This window comes from Camelus dromedarius, chromosome X (genome assembly GCF_036321535.1).
Source record: "Camelus dromedarius isolate mCamDro1 chromosome X, mCamDro1.pat, whole genome shotgun sequence".
Lineage (NCBI taxonomy): Eukaryota > Metazoa > Chordata > Mammalia > Artiodactyla > Camelidae > Camelus > Camelus dromedarius.
The window spans coordinates 100,128,528-100,151,981 of record NC_087472.1 but is presented as its reverse complement, the minus strand read 5'-3'; the positions used below and the strand labels follow the sequence as shown (position 1 = coordinate 100,151,981).

The following is a 23,454-nucleotide window of genomic DNA, read 5'->3' as shown; positions in this document are numbered from 1 at the left end:
ACTTCCTTTCGCAAACCCAGCCACTAGCAGGGAGGGAGACGCAAAACAGTTCAATCAATCCTAGGCAAACAGATCACAGTGAAAAAGGCAGGTAGAAAATTCAGATTTTCATTTACAAATGCACCCTGTGCTCCAATTACCTTCTAGTCCCCCCTCCCCCCTCCGTGTAGGCGAGTCTCAGGGGAGAAGCCTGCACAGAACAAAACATCCTCCTTGATAATGGACCACACCCCCCCACACACACACACACACCTATCTTGGCTTAACAAACCTTGAGAAGTGATACCACATCAGAGACCCCACATCAGGGTACCACATCAGGGACTGCAAAATGCCAAGGCTCCCGTTAAAATCTACTCTTAGTAGGAAAGTGTCTGAATTTAAAAGCCAAGCATCCTTCAAGCAAGAATGAATTATAATTATCCTACTACATGTTTCTATGAAATAAGAAATGATATAGAAGATTTTAGTTCATTAAAAATTTTTGAACATTATTTTAGTGAAATGTCTTAAAAGTACTAAGTAAAACTGCAATTTCTACTGGAGTTTAAAAGTATCTGATTTCCAAAGCAAAGCCTTAGTCAATAAAATGATATGATAGCAAATGATTTCCCATATCGTAATCCTGGGATTGTACTGGCTCATACCAGTTCTTTAAATATATTCCAGCTTATTCTAGGTTATCTGTAAACCTATCTCACTCCTAGCAGAAAAAAAGATATAATGCATATAAGAAAGACTGGCTGTGTCTAAATGAAAACTAGACTTTAGAATAATTTTCCTGCCAAAGACATATCTGACAAAACCTGATTGGATTTATGGCAACGTTGGTCATCTAAAATCTACCTAAAAACAACAAAGCATAGATTTACTGGACAGAAGGCATCTCTACTAACTCCTACCATAATTTAGATCTTACTTCATCCACTGCTGCTCAATTCCAACATACTTGAGGGCAGGTCAATGGAAAGAATGTTGTGAAGTGTCATTTAAACTCAATTTTCCCATCTTGTAAGGAGGAGATAACTGACCAATTCAGTGTCAGGAGGTCAACAAATCCTAACCAAGCACCACATGGGACGGGTACTAGTTGCCTGGAGTATCAAGTTTCAACTGGGAAGTGGGGTGGGGAAGAGTGGGGCCATCAGGAACCTATATCTGGTCCCCTATCTTTTGCTTTTTAGTATCTTTTTTGTAACAATGGCCCAAAAAATCATTTTTATACTTTTTAATTATGACTGAGATGTGTCCACTTACTAGTTTTTTCAAAAGAAACATGCCATATACAAGCAAACCATTTACTCACTGAGGTGAACGGACTCATTGGGCTTAATTTCAGACCACTCACAGCGAAGTATTTGTAATATAAAGTGTAACATGATTTAAGTCATGTATTTACACATTTAAGTCATGTATTTATACACTTATATGCTGCTCTTCCAACCAACAAAGCAAAAAAAATGTGCAGCATTATAATGCAAACTTGGGTTCATTCATCACTTATTCTAAATTGTATTTTTTATTGAAGCATAGTCAGTTTACAATGTTAGTTTCAGGTGTACAGCAAAGCAATTCAGTTATACATGTTTTTTCAGATTCTTTCCCGTTATATGTTATTATAAGAAACTGAATATAGTTCATCACTTTAAATAGTAACAATTTCATCACCGTCATCCATGATGTTACACCTTTCAGTTCCAACTGTGGGTTCCCTGGCAGCCTTCGAATAGACTACATCATATATTCACCTTTGTCACCTGACAGCTCCTCTTCAGCTTCCTTCAATTCTTTTAAAAAGGAATCTGCTTTGACATGACTCTCTTTGGCAAGTGTTTTGAGACATCTTTCTTAAAGGCTTTTCTGACCAGCAGATAATGACCTCCTCTTCTAAAAGGTCTGTGTCATACATCGCCTTCAAGATGTCGACAATTTTAGAGACGAGGAGAGCTTGACGTACTGCTACCGCACACTGCAAACTGTGAAGAGGGTACTGCTGAGCTCTTCTGTTAAGAGTGTCAAAACTGTAGGAAATTTCTTAATTTGCTCTCTGATCGTCTGATTAAAATGACCATCAGTCAACACCAGAGGACCCGTGACTTTAACATCTGCTTCAACAATAATACCCTCTTTCTTTTTCTTAAAAAACTCAATTGCTCCTTCAAGATCATCGTGAGGTGCCAGGACTTTTGCATGACCGCTGATTTTTAACCCATACTGTGCTCTAAGCTTCTCAAGTGGTGTCCATCCCTACAGCCTGTGGAGGGGAACTGAGTTCATCCGGTGGTGGTAGTGACTCACTGCTGGATGAAGGGCCACTTTCCTTTGTCCTTATCCCTTCTAATTTCCTTTTTTTTCTCCCATGTACCAATTTCCTTTTTCTTAGGTGGTTCTTTGAGAATGAATATGCAGCGTTTATGATCTCCATCAAGCATGCCTCACTAGCCACAGGCTTTACAAAAATTACTTAGCAAGGACAAGTATTTTGGATGCAAGATTTTCATTCTCAGGACAGAAAACATGGTGTTTTTTGTTTGTTTGTTTTATTCTGTTTTTGTGGGGTGTTTTATGGTGACAGTTTTTTTTAATTTTTACTTATTTTTGGGGGGTGGTTAATTAGGTTTCTTTAACTTTAGAGGAGGTACTGGGGATTGAACCCAGGACCTTGTGCATGCTAAGCATGTGTTCTACCACTTGAGCTATATCCTCCCCTGAGAATATGTTTTTTAATGAACCCATCCAATAAGTCTTGAAACTTTAGCTTCGTGAGATCCAATGACAATCCTATGGTCATTCTAAACATCAAAGTGACCTTTGGTCTCAGCCCACAATCAAGATATTTGGAAGGGTATGTTGGAGGCCAATCAAGCACCTTTATGATGTCAACCATCTCCTTTTTTCCCATTTATTCTAATTCCTTTGCCCCGAGCCTTAACAGCCACACAGAGTATCACATATGGACAGAACTGGTCTGATACAACGCAGCGGGCACTGGGGATATTTTTGCTTACTGGTAAGCTTGATTGATATGACACAGAGATGCTTTACTGTATTCTGGTTACTACTGCTGCATGACCAATCCTCACAACATTTAATGATACAAGTTTGAGTTTGGTTCCAAGTAAGAGGGAATACATACACTCCACCCTGTCTCTCTCCATGAGTGCAGCTATAAAAGCTGGACAGAATGGATGGAATAGCTATTTTAGGAGTATGAAAAGTAAGTGGTAGCAAGCTGATTGGAGAAGACAACCAAATTTCAAAGTACCACCAAATCAACAGCAAGTTTCACACTTTCCCCCAGGCTCCCCCAGCCTGGACTAAAGGCAGCCTAAAACCCAGCAGTGGCTGTTGGGTAAGGACACAGCACCAGGAGAAGCCCTCTTAAAAACATTTTTAAAAAGGCAGGAAAGGGGACTCCTAATGCTCAGAGAGAGTGAGGGAAATTCTCTACTATTTTTCATTTTTTTCTGTTCTCTTGCACCTCCAGGCCCCCTGCAGTCCCACAGTGGTGAAGCAGAGGTAGTCAGTGGTAGTGGGGGCCTACAGGTGCCTGGAGCTCAGAGAAGGGAATCTTTTGCTCTGATTGGAGGAGCTGTGGTCCCAAGGGTGGTGGTGGTAAATCTCCACTGCTTTTTTTTTTCTGTTTCTAAACTCCTGGTTTCAGACATGGGCCAGTTGTGGGAAGAGTGAGGCCAAGTGGGGTAAGAGAAGCCCCAGCTTTTTGGCCACGGGACTGCAAAGGGGAGCCCCAGTAAACCAGAAAGCACAAGGCTGAACAGCACTAAAAAGGATCTGAAATCGGAATTGACACAACTGAAATAAAACTTGGCAGCTTGAACCAACTAGGCTGACTGCCTGCTAAAGCAAAAATGTCAGCAGACTCCATGGGCTTTATAAACAAGGGCCAGAATCTCATAATAATACTCCAAACGTTCAGGATATAATCCTAAATTGCTTGACATTCAGAGAAGCAGGAAAGTTTCAACTCACATGGGAAAAGACCACCAACAGACTCCAGTGACAACATGACACAGACATCAGAATTATCTGACAATGACTTTAAAGCAGTTATTGTAAAAAGTCTGCAAGAATTGAGGGCAAACACTCCTGAAAAGAATGGAAAAAATAGAAAGTCTCAACAAATAAAGAACCAAATGGAAATCTGAGGAATGGAAAATATAAGCAAAAGAAAAAACAAACTAGATAGGCTCATAAGAAGAATGGAGATAAGAGAGGGGTCGGTGAACTTAAAGATAGTTCAACAGAAATCATCCAATCCGAACAAAAGACCAAGGGTTCGGGCCCAAATACAGAAAGATGGCACAGAAATCAAGACCCTCCCCCAAAGACGCATAAACCAGTAAGATACAAGGGGGGAAGGGTTACAGATAGATAGCTTTCAGAAAAAAAGGGAAATATTCTCAACTTCATTCAGAATAAGAGAAATACAAACTATAATTAATTGAGATACCATGTCTCACACATCAGATTAACAAGAGTCCAAAAGATTGGCCACCTGTTTCGTTAGTGAGGCTGTAAAGAAAGACAACAGGATAACCCACGGATAGGAATCTGACACTATCTACCAAAATTATAGGTACATTTCTTCTTTAATACACAAATACCACTCTTGACTACCTAATCACAAATACACCTACAGACGTATTAAATGGCACATGTATCAAGTTATTCATTGCAGCTTGGTAGTAAAAAAACAAAAAACAACAACAACAAAAAACTATACATCCAAGTGTCCCTTAAAAAGATATTGGTAAAATAAACAGACTGGGTGGGAACACAGCCCCACTCATCTGCCAACTTCCTGAGCCACAAATGCCTCTAGACATGGCCCTACCCACCAGAGGTCTAGAACCAAGCTGCACCCAGCAGTGGGCAGGCACTCACTCCTCCAGTCCAGCCTCATCCACCAGGGGCAGATACTAGAAATAAGAAAACAACAGCCCCAAAGCCTGTGGAAGGAATCCACAAACACAGGCCAGACTCTACACTGGGACCGCCTGGACCCTGGCCCTCGGGTGACAAGAGACACACAGTAAGTCTCCCACAGAGGGCCACTTCTCCAAGGTCAAGAAATGTAACTAACCTACCTAAAAATACAGATAGAAAGACAGACAATATGAGGTGGCAGAGGAATATCTTCCAGACCAAGGCACAAGATAAAATCCCAGAAAAAGAAAGAAGTAATGAGGAGATAGGCAATTTATCTGAGGAAGAGTTTAGAGTATTGATGGTGAAAATGTTCAGAGAACTCAAGAGGAGTATACATGCACAGAACGACGTTTTGAGCAAAGAGTTGGAAAATATACAGAATACCCAGAGTTGAAGAATAAAATTACTGAAATGAATAACACACTAGGAGTAACCAAGAACAGACTAAATGAGGCAGAAGAACGGATCAGTGAGCTAGAAGACAGATTAGTGGAAATCACTACTGCAGAACAAAGAAATGAGGATAGTTTAAGAGAACTTCGGGACAACATAAAGTACACTAATATTCGAATTATAGGGGACCTAGAAAGAGAGAGAGAAAGATCTGAGAAAAATTCTGAAGAGATAATAACTGAAAACTTCCCTAACTTGGGAAAGGAAACAGTCACCCAAGTCCAGGAAGCACACAGGAACAACCCAAAGAGGAACACACCAAGGCACATAATAATCAAATCAACAAAAATTAAGGATAAGGAGAGAATATTAAAATCAGCAAGAGGAAAGCAACAAGTAATATACAAGGGAACTCCCGTAAGGTTATCAGCTGATTTTTCAGCAGAAATTCTTCAGGCCAGAAGGGAGTGGCACGACATATTCAAAGTGATGAAAGGGAAAAACTTACAACCAAGAATACTCTACCCAGCAATGCTCTCATTTAGATATGATGGAAAAATCAAAAGCTTCACAAATAAACAAAAGCTAAAAGAATTCAGCACCTCCAAACCAGCTTTACAACAAATGTTAAAGGAACTTCTCTAGTCATCAAAGCACAAGAAGAGAAGAAGAAAGAGGAAAAAAAAAAAAAAAAAAAAAAGACCTGCAAAAACAAACCGAAAACAATGAACAAAATGGCAATAAGAACATATGTATTGATAATTACCTTAAATGTGAATGGATTAAATGCTCCAACCAAAAGACACAGACTGACTGAATGGATACAAAAATAAGACCCATATATATGCTGTCTACAAGAGACTGACCCACTTCAGAGCTAGAGACACATACAGGCTGAAAGTAAGGGAATGGAAAAAGATATTCCATGCAAATGGAAACTAAAAGAAAGCTGGAGTAGCAATGCTTCTACCAGACAAAGTAGATTTTAAAATAAAGACTGTTACAAGAGACAAAGAAGGACACTACATAATGCTTAAGGGATCAATCCAAGAAGAGGCTGTAACAATTGTAAGTATATGTGCACCCAACATAGGAGCACCTCAATATATAGGGCACTTGTTAACAGACATAAAAGCAGAAATCGACAATAACACAATAATTGTAGAGGACCTTAACACTCCACTTACATCAATGGACAGATCATCCAGACAGAAAATCAATAAGGAAATATAGGCCCTAAATAACACTTTAGACCAGATGGACTTAACTGACATTTGTATAGCATTCCATCCAAAAACAGAATACACATTCTTCCCAGGGGCACATAGAACATTCTCCAGAATCGACCACATGCTGGCCCACAAAGCTACTCTCAGCAAATTTAAGAAAACTGAAATCATACCAAGCAACTTTTCTAAACACAATACTATAAGGTTAGAAATCAACTACAAAAAAAAAAAAAAAAAAAACCCTGCAACATGTGGAGGCTAAGCAATGCTATCAAACAACCAATGGATCACTGAAGAAATCAAAGAGGAAATCAAAAAATACTTTGAGACAAATGAAAATGAAAACAAGATCCAAAACTTCTGGGACACAGCAAAAGCAGTTCTCAGAGGGAAGTTTATAGAGATACAAGCCTACCTCAGGAAACAAGAAAAATTTCAAGTAAACAACCTAACCTTCCACCTAAAGCAGCTAGAGAAAGAAGAACAAACAAAACCCAAAGTCAGTAGAGGAAAAGAAATCATAAAGATTAGAGCAGAAATAAGTGAAATAGGGACTAAAGAAAATAGAAAAGATCAATGAAAATAAATCTGGTTCTTTGAAAAGATAAACAAAATTGATAAACCTTTAGTCTGACTCATCAAAAAAAAAAAAGGAGAGGGCTCAAATTAATAAAATCAGAAATGAAAAAGGAGAAGTTACAACCAACACCACAGAAATACAAGGGATCATAAGAGGCTACTATGAGCAACTATACGCCTACAAAAAGGACAACATAGAAGAAATGGACAATTGCCTAGAAAGGTACAATCTCCCAAGACTCAACCAGGAAGAAATAGACAATGTGAATACACCAATTACCAGTACTGAAATTGAATCAGTAATTTAAAAACTCTCAACAAACAAAAGTCCAGGACCAGATGGCTTCACGGGTGAATTCTACCAAACATTTAGAGAAGAGTTGACACCTATTCTTCTGAAACTATTCCAAAAAAATTGCAGAGGAAGGAACACTTCCAAATTCATTCTATGATGCCACCATCACCCTGATACCAAAACCAGACAAAGGTATCACAAAAAAAGAAAATTACAGGCCAATATCACTTATGAATATAGATGCAAAAATCCTCAACAAAATACTAGCAAATCAATTCCAATAATGCATTAAAAGGATCCTACACCATAATCAACTGGGATTTATCCCAGGGATGCAAGGATTTTTCAATATCCACTAATCAATGTGACACACCACATTAACAAATTAAAGAATAAAAACCATACGATCACCTCAATAGATGCAGAAAAAGCTTTTGATAAAATTCAACATCCATTTATGATAAAAAAAAAAAACTCTCCAGAAAGTGGGCAGAGACAGAACATTCACCACAACATAATAAAGGTCATATATGATAAACCCACAGCTAACATCATACTTAATGGGGAAAAGCTGAAAGCATTTCCTCTAAGATCAGGAACAAGACAAGGATGCCCACTCTCACCACTTTTATTCAACATAGTTTTGCAAGTCCTAGTCACAGCAATCAGAGAAGAAATAAAATGAATCCAAATTGGAAATGAAGAAGTAAAACTGTCACTGTTTGCAGATGACATGGTACTATACATAGAAAACCCTAAAGAAGTGACCAGAAAACTACTAGAAGTCATCAATGTATTTGGTAAAGTTGCAGGATACAAAATTAATATACAGAAATCAGTTGCATTTCTATACACTAACGATGGAATAGTAGGAAAAGAAATTAAAGAAACAACACCATTTACCATCCCACCAAAAAGAACAAAATACCTAGGAATAAACCTACCCAAGTAGGCAAAAGACTTGTACTATAAGACATTGATGAAAGAAATTGAAGGTGACATAAACAAATGGAAAGATATACTGTGTTCTTGGATTGGAAGAACCAATATTGTTAAAATGGCCATACTGCCCAAGGCAACATACAGATTCAATGCAATCCCTATCAAATTACCAATGACATTCTTCACAGAGCTAGAACAAAAAATATTAAAATTTGTATGAAAACACAAAAGACCCCAAATAGCCAAAACAATCTTGAAAAAGAAGAACGGGGCTGGGGGAATCACACTCCCTTGACTTCAGACTATACTACAAAGCTACAGTAATCAAAACAGTACAGTACTGGCACAAAAACAGACACATAGATCAATGGGACAGGATAGAAAGTCCAAAAATAAACCCATGCACTTATGGTCAATTAATCTATGACAAAAGAGGCAAGAATATACAATGGTGAAAAGATAGTCTTATCAATAAGTGGTGCTGGGAAAACTGGACACTACCTGTCAAAGACTGCAATTAGAATATTCTCTAACACCACATACAAAAATAAACTCAAAATGAATTAAGGACTTAAATGTAAGACCAGATACTGTAAAACTCCTAGAGGAGAACATAGGCAGAACACTCTTGGACATAAATCACAGCAATATATTTTTTGAACCAGCTCTTGGAGTAATGGAAATAAAAGCAAAAATAAACAAATGGGATATAATTAAACTTAAAAGGTTTTCACAGCTAAGGATATCATCAACAAAATGAAAAGACAACCTACAGAATGGGAGAAAATATATGCAGATGATGTGACTGACAAGGGACTTATTTCCAAAACATACAAACAGTTCATACAACTCAATATCAAAAAAATAAGCAACCCAATCCAAAAATGTGCAGAAGACCTAAACAAGCAATTCTCCAATAAAGACACATAAATGGCCAATAGGCGCATGAAAAAATGCTCAGCATCGCTAATTGTCAGAGAAATGCAAATCAAAACTACAATGAGATATCACCTAATACCAGCCAGAATGGCCATCATTCAAAAGTCCACAAATGATAAATGCTGGAGAGGGTGTGGGGAACAGACGACTGGGTAAAGAAGTTGTGGTGTACATTTATACAGTGGAATACTATGCGGCCATGAAAAAGAATAAAAGAATGCCATTTGCAGCAACATGGATGGACCTGGAGATTGTCATTCTAAGTGAAGTGAACTGGAAATAGAAAAGAAAAGTATCATATGAGATCGCTCATATGTGGAATCTAAAAGGAAAGGACACAAATGAACCACTTATTATTTATAACTTAAATGATTGATTTCTTGAATATGTGTAAGCACATTTGACTGTCCTTTATGATCGGATTATTGCATTCTGTTCATTCTTATTTTGTGGTTGGCTTTACCCCTTAGATGACTATGTAAGTTTGAAAAGCTAAAGCTCTAAACCATTCTTAGAAACAATGATCAGTACTTATATATAAACTAAAAAAAATGTTAAGTATATTGTATATATGTATTTACATGCAATATATTGTATATGTGCAGTCAAATTGTAACAATCTACCTAATAAAACTGAAAAATGAACATAAATAAAATAAACAAAAAAGTATTGGTAAAATAAACAATGATACATCCACCCAATGAAGTACTATTTAGCTATAAAAAAGAAGGAAGATTCCTATATTCTGATTTAGAAAGGTGTCCAAACTGTTAATGGAAAACAGCAAGGTGTGTAACAATGCATTTGGTCTGGTACCTTTTGAGTAAGAAAGGGAAGAATGTATACTTGAATGTGCTTGTATTTACACAGCAGAAATGGTCAAACTTCTGTAAAGGACCAGATAGTAAATACTTCCGGCTTTGTGGGCCACATAATCTCTTTTTGTAGCCCAAAAGTGGCCACAGATGAAAGGGTATGTTCCAATGGAACCTTACTTAGAAAATAAAGGCAGCCAGCTTGCAGGCTGTAGCTTGCTGACAACAGACATAAATGAACACTATAAGGATCATTAGGAAACTAAAAATAAATTAGAGCAAACAGCATAGATGAGATAAAAATAGAGAAACTGGGCTTCAATATTAAAAACTTTTGCATTAAAGCACAGTATCAAGAAAGTTAAAAGCAGCGGGGAGGGTACAGCTCCAAGTGCTAGAGCGCATGCTTAGCATGCTCGAGGTCCTGGATTCAATCCCCAGTACCTCCTCTAAAAACAAATGGACCTAATTACCTCCCTCCACCCCAAAAAAGGAAAGTTAAAAGATAAACCACAGAAAGGGAGAAAATATTTGCAAATCATATATCTGAGAAGGGATTTCTCTCCAAATTATATAAACAATTCTTACAGCTCAATAACAAGATAACAACCTAACTAGAAAACAATAGACAAAGGACTTGAACAGACATTTCTCCCAAGAAGATATACAAATGGCCAACCAACACATGAAAAGACATTGAACATTCTTAGTCATTAGGGAAACGCAAATCAAAACCACAAAGAGATACTACTTCAAACCCACTAGGATAGCTGTAATTTTTTCAAAAGGCAGAAAATAACAAGTGTTGGTGATGATGTGGTGAAATTGGAATACTCATATGTTGCTGATATGAATGTTAAGTGGTGCAGCTGCTTTAGTAAAGTTGTTTGGAAAGCAGTTCTTTAAATGGTTAAATAAAAAGTGTATGCACCCAAGTGTCCATCAATGAATGAATGGATAAACAAACTGTAGTCTATCCATACAGCAGAATATTTTTCAGCCATAAAAAAGGAAATTCTGATACATGCTACAACATGGATGAACCTTGAGGACATTATGCTAAATGAAGAGTCACACACACACACACACACACACACACAAATACTGTATGATTCCACTTACATAAGGTAGCTAGAGTCGTCCATCTCAGACAGAAAGTAGAATGGTGGTTATCAGAAGCTCAGGGGAGGGCAGGGTGGGGAGTTGTTGTTTAATGGGTACAGAGTTTCAGTTTTATAAGATGAAAAGTTCTGGAGATTGGCTACACAATAATATGAATGAATTTAAGATTACTGAACTGTACACTTAGAAATGGTTAGATGGTAAATTTTATGGTGTGTTTTTTATCACAATAGAAATTTTTAAAGGAACGTTAGAGTTGCCAGGACCAAGCTTCACCCAGCAGTGGGCAGGCCCCGGCTCCTCCTGCCAGGAACCCTGCATAAGCCTCTAGTCCACCCTCACCCACCAGGGGCAGATACTAGAAATAAGAAAACAACTATCCCAAAGCCTGTGGAAGGAGTCCACAAACACATAGAAAGACAGACGGTATGAGATGGCAAAGGACTATCTCCCAGGCCAAGGCACAAGATAAAATCCCAGAAGAAGAAATAAGTGATGAGGAGACCGGCAATTTATCTGAGAAAGAGCTTCAAGTAATGATGGCGAAGATGTTCAGAGAACTCCAGAGGAGTATAGATGCACAGAGTGAAGTCTTTAGCAAAGAGTTGGAAAATATAAAGAATACCCAAACAGAGTTGAAGAATAAAATCACTGAAATGAATAACACACTAGAAGGAACCAAAAATAGACTACATGAGGCAGAAGAATGGATCAGTGAGCTAGAAGACAGATCAGTGGAAATCACTATGGCAGAACAGAAAACAGAAAAGAGAATAAATAGGAATGAGGATAGTTTAAGAGAACTGGGAAAACATGAAGCGCTCTAATATTCACATTATAGAGGTCCCAGGAAGAGAAGAGAGAGAGAAAGGATCTCTCCAAAAATTTTCTCAGATCATCACTGAAAACTCTCCCAACTTGGGAAAGGAAACAGTCTCTCAAGTCCTGGAAGCGCAGAGAGTACCACACAAAATCAACCCAAAGAGGAACACACCAAGGCACGTAGTTATCAAACTGACAACAATTAAGGATAAGGAGAAAATATTAAAATCAGCAAGAGAAAAGCAACAAATAACATACAAGGGAACTCCCATAAGGTTATCAGCTGAGTTTTCAGCAGAAACTCTACAGGCCAGAAAGGGTAGCACGACATATTTAAAGTGATGAAAGGGGAAAGCTTACAACCAAGAACACTCTTTCCAGCAAGGCTCTCGTTCAGACCTGATGGAGAAATCAAAAGCTTCACAGGTAAACAAAAGCTAAACGATTTCAGCACCACCAAACCAGCTTTACAAGTAATGTTAAAGGACCTTCTCTAGCCATCAAACCAAAAGAAAAGAGAACAAAAGGAAGAAAGAGGAAAACAAGACCTACAAAAGTTCGGGGGTTTTAGTGGTTCCTTATAAACTTTGGAATTGTTTGTTCTAGCTCTGTGAGGAATGTCGTGAGTATTTTGATGGCGGTTGCACTGGATCTGTGGATTGCTTTGGGTAGTGTGGCCATTTTGATAGTGTTGATTCTTCCAATCCAAGAGCATGAGAAATCTTTCCATTTCTTTGTGTCATTTCAGTTTTCAGAGTATGGGTAACCTCCTTGGTTAAGTTTATTTCTAGGTATTTTGTTGTTTTTGATGTAATGGAAATGTTTCTGCCGGTTATAAAATTCTGCTTTTTGAAGTGCAAAAAAATAAAGTGAGTGAAGGGCCGCAAATGGCAAAGTATCCTTCTTTCTTATGGTGAGCTGTATTCCATTACATATATGTGTGCTGCATCTCCATTATCTGTTCAACTATTGATGTAAACTTAGGATGCTCCCATATCTTGGCAATTATAAATAATGTTGCTGTTAACAGCAGGGTGTATGTATCTTTCTGAGTTAACTCTTATTTTGTGGTTGGCTTTATTCCTTTGATAACTATGTAAATTTAAAAAGCTAAAGCTCTAAACGTTCTTAGAAACAATGAACAGTACATATATGTAAATTAAAAAATATATGTGGAGTGAAAAAAAATGAGCTATCAAGCCATGAAAGACATGGAAGAAACTTAGAAGACATATTACTAAATGAAAGAAGCCAGTCTGAAAAGGCTACAAACTGTACGATTCCAACCAAATGACATTCTGGAAAAGGCACAGCTACAGAAACAATAAAAAGATCGTGGTTTCCAGGGGTTTGGGGAGAGGGAGGGAGGGAGGAATGAACAGATGGAGCACAAGGGATTTTTAGGGCGATGAAATTATTCTGTATGTTACTATAGTGGTGGCTACATGTCATTATGCATTTGTCAAAACACATAGAATGTACAACATCAAGAGTGAACCCTAAGGTAAACTATGGACTTTGGTTGATAATAATGTGTCCATGTTGGTTCATCAATTGCACCAAATATGCCACACTGATGAGGGATGTTGAGGGAAGGGGAGCATATATGTGTGGGCGGGGAGGGCTATGTGGGAACTCCGTATTTTTCTGCTCAACTCTGCTCTAAACATGAAACTACTCTAAAAAAAAAATAAAGTCTATTAAAAAAAAAAACATTAGAGTTACCATATGACCCAGAAATCCCACTGCTAGGCAGGTATTCAAGAGAAATTCTAACATATGTCCACACAAAAGTTGAACAATTACTCACAACAGCCAAAACTGGAAACAAACCCAATGCCCATCAATTGAAGAATGGAAAAATACAGTACAGTGTCATCTATACAACAGAGCATTATTCAGTAGCAAAAAAAGTAACATAGTACTGATATATGCTACAACATGGATGAATCTTGAAATTTTAAGTGAAAGAAGACAGTCACCGAAAACCACTATCACATGATTCTGTTTATACGAATAAACAAATCTATGGAGGCAGATAATCTTCACTCTTGGCCAGGCTGGAAAACAGAAGCAATCACATTCCAAGGTGCTGCTGGCATTCACTTTTTTGATCCAGGTGCTGGGTTACACAGTGTGTACCATTTGTGAAAATTCATAGAGCAGTACACTTAAAACTGTACCCTTTTCTATATATATGCTGTACCTCAATCAAAAGAAAAAAAAATAAAGAGCTTATCAAAGCAGGGTTTTGTGCTTTTTCCTCACCTCCATTCTTCAGCACAGGACCAGGAATGAAGTTAGAATGGAATCTCCAACCTCAAACTTGGGGATTTTTTGTTGTTGTTGTTTGTTTACCAATTGCAGGAATAGAAGGTGACCCTACTACATGATTGTCCAAAGGATTTGAGCCCCTAGTCTTTATTATTTCACAAACCACATTTCCTTCCATACTGAGGTTCTGGTGTGTTCACTGCTGGGAGCAAGAGGAAGACAAACACATGGGGGAACTGACATCTGAGCACTTACTAAGTTCAGGGCACTGTGCTTCAATCTCTACCTAGAGATTTTTTAAATGAGGCTCAGAGATGTTACATAAGTTATCCAAGGTCACACAGCCAATAAATGACAGGGCAAAAATTAAAACCTGAGCCGTAAAACCAATGTCCTTTCTCTTCTGCCACTCATATTACCAGAGGCAGTGGGTCACAACAATGGAACACAGGGTGGTACAGTTTCATCATGGATCTGTTTTGTCAGTTTTTACCCTGGAAGGCAGAAAGACAATTTGCCTAAAGGACAACCTGCATTTCGTGTACTTTCCTGAATGGTGAGATGAAAAGGAGGCAGCCATGGTCCTGCCAAGTAGATTCAAAGTGCCTGGAGGACTCATCCTGGGGCAAGACCCATCTCCTAGATGCTTGAGGCAAGGTGTCAGGCATGGTTTATCCAAAGTCCCCTGTGTCAAATCTAAGTTGAAATGAATCACAGCCCTCAATGTAAAAGCTAAAACTATAAAGCTTTTCGAATAACACACAGATGAGTATCTGCAAAACCACAAGCTGGAAGTAGGCAAAGATTTCTTATAGAGGACACAGAAGGCCACCTTAATAGGAAAAGATCCTAAATTAGATTTAATCAAGATTAAAATTTTCTGCTCATCAAATGCACAAGCAGATGAATAAGCAAGCCACAGTCAGGGAGCAATTGTTCAGAAAATATACTTCTGACAAAGCACTTGAATCTGGAATAAAGAACATCTTCTAACTCAATAATAAGACAAGTCAATTGAACAGTCTCCTCAGCAAGTGGTGTTGGGAAACCTGGACAGCAGCATATAAATCAATGAAGTTAGGACACTCCCTCACACTGTACACAAAAATACACTCAAAATGGCTTAAAGACTTAAATATAAGACAAGACATGATAAACCTCCTAGAAGAAAACGTAGGCAAAACATTCTCTGACATAAATCTCAGGAATGTTCTCCTAGGGCAGTCTACCCAGGCAACAGAAATAAAGGCAAAAATAAACAAATGGGACCTAATTAAACTTATAAGCTTTTGCACAGCAAAGGAAACCATATGCAAAACAAAACGACCTACAAAATGGGAGAAAATATTTGCAAATGATGTGACTGACAAAGGCTTAATTTCCAGAATATATAAACAGCTCATACAACTCAATAACAACAACAACAAAAAAACAATTCTAAAATGGGTAGAAGACCTGAACAAGAAATTCTCCACTGAAGACACACAAATAGTCAATAGGCACATGAAAAAGTGCTCAATATCACTAATTATCAGAGAAATGCAAATCAAAACTACAATGAGATATCACCTCACACCAGTCAGAATGGCCATCATTCAAAAGTCCACAAATGACAAATGCTGGAGAGGGTGTGGAGAAAAGGGAACCTTCCTACACTGCTGGTGGGAATGCAGTTTGGTGCAGCCATTATGGAAAACAGTATGGAGATTCCTCAAAAAACTAAAAATAGACTTACCATATGATCCAGCAATCCCACTCATGGGTACATATCTAGAAGGAACTCTAATTCAAAAAGACACCTGTAACCCAATATTCATAGTAGCATTATTTACAATAGCCAAGACATGGAAGCAACCTAAATGTCCATCAACAGATGACTGGATAAAGAAGTTGTGATATATTTATACAATGGAATACTACTCAGCCTTAAAAATAATAAAAGAATGCCATTTGCAGCAACACGGATGGACCTAGAGATTGTCATTCTAAGTGAAGTAAGCCAGAAAGAGAAAAAAAATACCATATGATATCATTCATATGTGGAAAAAGAAAAAAAAAGGACACTATGAACTCATCTACAAAACAAACAGACTGGCAGACATAGTGAACAATCTTATGTTTACTGGGGAAAGGGGGTGGGAAGGGATAAATTTGAGAGTTTGAGATTTACAAATGTTAGCCACTATATATAGAAACTTTAAAAAATGTTCTTCTGTATAGCACAATGAACTATGTTCAATATCTTGTAATAACCTTTAATGAAAAAGAATATGAAAATGAATATATGTATATGCATGACTGGGACACTGTGCTGTACACCAGGAATTGATACATTGTAAATGACTGTACTTCAATTTAAAAAAATTATGTACAAGAGCAAATGTAGCCCTTCAAAAAAAAACAAGGAATTATTTCATTCTTTTTTATGGCCAAATAGTATTCTATTGTATAAACATACCACAACTTCTTTATCCAGTCATCTGTTGATGGACATTTAGGTTGCTTCCATGTCTTGGCTACTGTAAATAGCATAGCAGCTTTATTTGTAATAGCCCCAAACTGGGAATAACCAAAATGTCCTTCAACAGGAGAATGGCTAAACCAACAATGGTATTTTCATGCAATGCAGTAGTACTTGGCATTAAAAAGGAACAAACTCCTGATAACATACAACAATATGGATGAATCTCAAAAAAGCCACACTGAGCAAAGGAAGCCAGACACTGAAAAACACACACTGAGTCCACCTACGAAACTCTAGAAAAAGCAAATCTAACCTAAAGTGACAGCATATGTCATTGCCTGGGGCCAGGAATGGGAGTGGAAAGGGTAATGAACCAAAGGGGACATTAGGGAACTTTCTGGGCAGATGGAAACTATATCGTGATAGGGTTTGGTCATTTCTCAGTTGTACAACTAAGATGTGTACATTTCAATGTACATACATTTTACATTAAAATGTTTAAAAGTATTATTTAAATATGAGATGAGGAGTGGGTAGAGGTCAAGAAGAAATAAAAATGGCAGAATGTTAGTAATTGTTGAAGCTGGGTAGTGGACATGTTTGAAATTTTCCATAAAAAAAAGTCGAAGAGGAGAAAAAAATCATCTACATCTAATGCTCCTGCTTTTCCCTTGCAGCTCCGTGTCCAAATCTGCCTGGCCCCTGGGCTGCCATCCCGCAGACCCCAATTCCTGAGTGACCTCTATTCCCTGCCAAGGTCCACCACCCAGCTCCTTCCTGCTCTACAACGCTCCACCAACAACCAAACCCAATAACCGCCAGGCATCTTTGCCAAGCACTGTCACACCCAGGAGCTCAAGATCTGTGCAAGGCACTAGGAGGCGAAGTTTTTCAGCTGCTTTTGCAGGAGTTCAGTCCTCTCCCAACTATACTATTCGACTGGGGTTTCAATAGCCCCTATCTCAAAGCCTGATACTCAGAACACTTGAAAAAATAGTTTATGGCTCGTATCCCAAAAGTATGTCTGTAAGGTGACTGCTGGGAACCAAAAATACATTTTCCCCTGTAACAAATAATATATAGCCAATAATGCAGCAGGCCAGTCCACAAATATCTATCTACCCACTGCATGCACACAAGGCTCAAACAGCAACTATACTATTATGTATAAAACAAACCACAAGGATTTATTGTACCACATGGGGAATATAGCCAATATTTTCTAATCACTATAAACGGAGTATAACCTTTAAAAGTTGTGAATCATTATATTGTACACCCGAAACATGTAATACTGTACATCAACTATACTTCAATTTAAAAAATGCTACAGGTGTAACGCTTCTCTCATCAGCCAGTTCATGTGATTAAGAGTTGAGGAAAGTTCCAGGCTCAGTGCTGAATCAGTAGCAGTAACAACAGTTCAAAAGGAAGGAGGCTCAGGGAAGGGCCCCCATGGGCAAGCCAGCAGCCAAGTCCAGCAGAGGACAGCTGAGGTCCGGCCGGGGGCTCGTGTGGTCTGGTCCCTGGGAGTACGGTCAGCATTGCCTGGGCCTGACCAAGCCAGCAAGGAGGGAGGGAGAGAGGAAGAAGGATTCTGACTTACAACCCCATCTTTAATCTCCTACTGCACTTACTCAAAATAAAATCTCATGTCTATTTTAGAAAATAAACATTACAGAAAATGTGGACGAACAGTAAGAGCGAGTATTCACAGCACACAATTCAAACCACTGTTTCCATTCCAGTGTGCCTGATGTCAGTTCTTCTAGTCTCTTCTACTGGATACGTACCACCTGGGTGAAAGGTTCAGGCCGAGAAATGTGTCATTACGATGTATCTTACTTTTTTAATAAAATCACAGTCGCATTCTATCTACACCTGGCCATCATTTTCAACATGCTTTCTAGAGGAAACCACTCGAATTTCCTTTTGAGGGTACCCAACAAGTTTTGCTTCATCTCAATAGGAGAAACCAAGGGTCACCTGTATCCACTGAGAGTTATTCTAAAAAGGAGCTGGATAGATATTCCTAGGAATCAGAGTAGCAAAGGAAACTGCATCTGGTTCCCTGCTATTGAAGAGTTCGCTGTCTGGTAGAAGATCAATTATTCAATCAATAATTATTTAATCACAATTGTTTTACTTGCTAGGAAAGAAAACTGCAGTGTGTATAAAAGCTGACAGAGAGTGAGGAGGAGTCCATGGAGGCTTCCTTAAAGACCTGAGATGTGAAGGCTGAATAGGTTTTGGGCAGAGGACTGCCAGGTGGCAGACGGTGCCAGGATGTGGTGGCTTCTAAGCAGATGATATGGACTAGAATGTACCAAGATTGGCCCAACACTGAAAGACCAAAGCTGTTGCCAGTAACCTAGACAAGCGAAGCCAACACTTGGACCAAGATGGTGGAAGGGGCAAGTAGGGAGAAGTGAACCATTTGGAAGAAATAGACTGGATTTGGCAATGAGGGAGGGGATGGAGTCAAGACTGACTCCTAGGTTTCTGACTTGAACTGCTAAGTTGATGATTTCACTCACCAATGTTTACTTATATTATTGCCCTTATATTCTGGTGGAAATAGATTGGGCCAGTCTCCTGACCATGTGTAAATGGCACACAAAATGTGCATTCTACAACCATCATAACCATGTGTCCCATAAGACTGTCTTCCTTTGAACTTTATGCATTTTCCAGAATAGTGAGGACAGAGTATGCACCAAACTATAAGAAGTCTTAAGACGTCTTTAAGGCTCTTTCTTGAGCAGGAGCAATGTGGATTAGTCTATTAAAGTTAGTTGAGAGACACATCCAGGCATTTCCAGCAGAATGCACAGCAAGCTAATTTAGTCAGGATAAGCTAGGCTATGCAGCCACAACAAACTCCCCAAATTTCAGGGTCTTCACTGCCATCTTGAATACACAACTTTCAAGTTTGCTGTGACAGAGGCAAAGAGAGGTGGAGGCGGTGTACCACCTACCCTTCTCAGTTGCTTTCAAAGTGACACTTGTGGATGCTGCTCACATTTCATTGGGCAGCACTGGTCATAAGAACCCAAGCCAAGTGCAAGGGAGATTGGGAAATGTGGAGGAATATATGGAAGCCTAGTGGGCACTCTCTATGCCACACGACGCATCAAGCTAGTGAAGAATCTATGAATAACATCATGGATGGTGCCTGTGGCAGTTTCCTTTCACAACAGTATCCAATTGTTGCCTCCTTACTTAGGTTGAATTCCTCCCTGCGGTTCCTCTGCAGCCCATCAAATCACCCAGGCACTGGTGATGTATAATCTCTGATTTAGGCCCACAAAGGAGCACATCAAATTCTACAAGGAGATGGAAAACAATCCAACCTTGTATAACACAGCCTCGACTTGTTATTACAACAGGAGATAGATAGGAAGTGCTTAAATTTCACATCTGTGATCCCCTCAAAACATACTTGAAACAATTCAGTAGACCACCCCCCACAACCATTTTTCTAAAGCAGCATCATCCGATGGGACCTTCTGCAATGAGGGAAAATGCTCCCTTTACTCTGCCTGCTGAGCTCTTGAAATGTAACAAGTGCAAATAAGGAACTGACTTTATTATATTTTAATTAATTTAAATGTAAACCGTCACCTGTGGCTAGTGGCTATCAACTGAATAGTGTGGTTTTAGAACTTTTTACAAAGAAGCCCAAGTGACAGATTTGTATCTTTTTGGTGGAGATACCAAAAATCTGTGAGTGGTAGAGATTAGGAAGCCAGGAGAGATGGAGGGTCATCTGTGTAAACTCAGTAACCTACTTATTGGAGCTGTGCATATCCTTTGTCAAAACTGTGAAAAGAACTTATTTACGATGATGTACTGGGAAATGATTTATTCAAGACCAGGCTAAGATCAACCAAAGGAGGTACATATTGCAGCTAAAAATTCTAGGCAATCCGGACCCAGAGCAAGAAAAGGTGATGTGCCCACTGAATAGCTTTGGAATGGAAAGCCCAAGATTTCTGCTTAAATGAACCTTCACGCTCAGCCAGAAGGAAGCTGTCCTGGTAGTACACGAAGCTCGCTCTCCGGCTCTCCGGCTCTCCGGCTCTCACCATCTCTCTCCCCACATCTCTCTCTCTCTCACACACACACACACCACCCCAGAGAAACACAGCCATTGCACATCAGTTTTTCAGAGTTGGCAGCAACAGGCAGGAGGCTACAGTTGTGCCTGATGGCAAAGGGGAGATTTAACCATTCAGAGAAGAGTTTGTCCAAACTCCATTTTCAGAGGAGAATAAACAGAAGTTGAGAAAGCTGAGTGGTTCCGGGTGAAGTGGCCTCCTGAACAACTTTTCTAAAAAGATGTTCTGCTGAAAAGTATATCCTGAGTGGTCAGAAATGTCAGGTGAGTGTTTTCAAAGGGCGCAGCTGCCACTTGTTTGAACAAGCCGGATACCCCGCCCCCTTCCAGCTGAGGAGGATTTGCTCCGCAGCCAACAGATCCCTGCGAAGAATGGATGATAATAAACGAACTTACTACTTCAGCACGTGTAGCCGGCACCTTAAGGAAGCTCCCCATTAACCTTCTCCCGAGCTTTTAGATTTAGGGCAGGTGTCTTACTCCCTTTTGACCAGCGGAGAAAACAAGGCACAAGGACTGCCAGGTAATTACCATCTCACATACAATGCTTGTGAATGTCACCCAAGGACCAGAGGCTTGTCATACAGATTCCAAAGGTTCAGTAAGGAAAACAGCCAAGCAACAATCGTTGCACACTTGTAAGAACTCTTGCCATCCAAAAGTATCAATTTAAGGCTGGGTTCTTAGGGTACCTTTATTACAGTCAGCTTAGTGTCCCATTCTGGCAACGGAGATCCTGAAGCCCGAATGCTTGCGCATTATAGGATAAAATACATCCGTCACACTGGTGGTAGAGCACAACCCCACTGTCAACGTCTGTTGGGAGCAGAACACTGGGGGCATTTCTAAGAGGCCCGCCCCACCCACCCACCCCCGCCCCAAATGTAACACACCTGATTCTCATTCTTGGCTGCAAAATGGAATCACCAGGGGAGCATTAAGAAGTCCTGAAGCCTGATTTTGATGTCACTGGTCTGAGACAGTCTGGGCATCAGTTTTAAAAGCTCCCCCAGGTGATTCTAATGTGTAGCCAGGATTGGGACCCACTGCTGTAAGGAACGCCAGGAATAGTAAAGTAAAACTTGGATAACCGGTGAGGAGGGGGTTCAGCCTCGTCTGTTTCTCGGATCATCTGATGTTAAAGGGAACTGAAGAATAAAGAAATCTAAATGCCAGAGACCTCTATTCTTCTTATCTGTAAAAGGGTACAAGGCTACCTACTCTCCTCTCCCCAAAAGGTAGGGCGGTCCTGTCGAAAAAGTCAGGGGGTGCAGGATGGGGAGGAGCTGGTGCCATGGCTTGTGTGAAGATAAGGAAAGCAGGCAGGAGTGGGGTGGGGGCGAAGGGGGCTCCGGCCTCACCTGCGTCACAGACGTCGAGCACGGCCGTCTCCCCGAAGTCGAGCTCCCCGAAGGGCACGGAGGTGAGGTGGGCGCCCTCGGCCTCGCAGGCCCGTAGCAGACACTGCCGCGCCCCCGCCTCAGGACCGCCGGCCCGGCGCCCTGGGGGCTCTCGCTGCGCACGTACACTGCCCGCAGCGGCCGCCGCGGCCCGCTCCCCCGCCCCCCGCGCCCTCCGCCGGCCTCGCGGGCCCCGCTGCGCTCTCGCCCCACCCCACCCCCACGGCGGCAGCAAGCACTGTGGAGACTCAGCCACCGCCCCGGGCGCCCCAGCCGGCGGAGCCCCGCTGCCGCTGTCCATGTGGCCGCCCTGCGCGCCCTTCCTTGTCCCACCTCCGCGCGAGTGGCTGGCGGCTGCGAACCGCAGGGGGCCAAAAGCAGCCCGGGCACCCGCTCCTGGGGCGTGAGAAGGGAGCTGGGGGCCCCAGCGCCCGCCGGTGGCCCCGCTCCGGGCAGGTGATGGCGGGGGTCCTGGGCTGCACACGGAAGCACCAGCCCCGCAGCCTCCGAGCGCCCTTTGAAGGCCCGCGCGCGCGAGAGGCGGGGGCTCCGGAGGCCTGGGCGAGCGGAGGGCGTGGGGAGGGCTGGGAAGGGCGGCGGGGCAGGAGCCCGCAGAGCGCCCCCTGCCGCCCCCCTTGGGCAGCTCCCAAAGAAGGGCGGATTCCTCAATTTGAGGATTTTGTTGTTGCTGCCCTCCCTCCCACTTGAACAACGTTAGGAGCCTCAATTTCCTTTTTCCTCAAAACAATTTAAGGCTTTTCAAGCAGGGTAAAAGCTCTTTCAAAGCGGTGGTTGGATGTAAATTTTCAATTCCCAACTAATTACAGGCGTAGTTTTAACCCAGAATCGAGATGAGAAGATGCTTACTTAAAACATCACTGATTTTGTTCTCTTTGCCCCCATTTGCCAAGAGCATGGCCCTCCTGAGCCCATGTCCTGGAGACCCGCTAGTCCTGATCTCTGTGACCTTGACAAAGCACCATGATGCACCAGCATCAAATTCTGTTGGCCTGGAAAATAGACTCCAAGTAGGCTGCCTGCCCAATCATTCAAATGCTGTTAACCTAAAGGGCCCTTTACTCTGGATCTTACCCACCTCACAATTTTAG

General features: G+C 40.6%; 1 protein-coding gene and 1 pseudogene across 1 annotated transcript in view; both read right to left on the bottom strand.

Moving 5' to 3' along the window:
• The window catches only part of MAP3K15 (mitogen-activated protein kinase kinase kinase 15), a 118,571-nt gene extending 95,713 nt beyond the window's left edge, over window positions 1-22,858 (bottom strand). The window contains 3 exon segments of the mRNA XM_064483209.1: window positions 22,167-22,441; window positions 22,444-22,550; window positions 22,552-22,858. Coding sequence (XP_064339279.1) covers window positions 22,167-22,441; window positions 22,444-22,550; window positions 22,552-22,646 — 477 coding nt within the window. The 5' untranslated portion in view covers window positions 22,647-22,858.
• On the bottom strand, window positions 1,513-3,241 carry LOC116150794 (eukaryotic translation initiation factor 5-like; annotated as a pseudogene).
• Window positions 22,859-23,454: the final 596 nt, after the last annotated feature.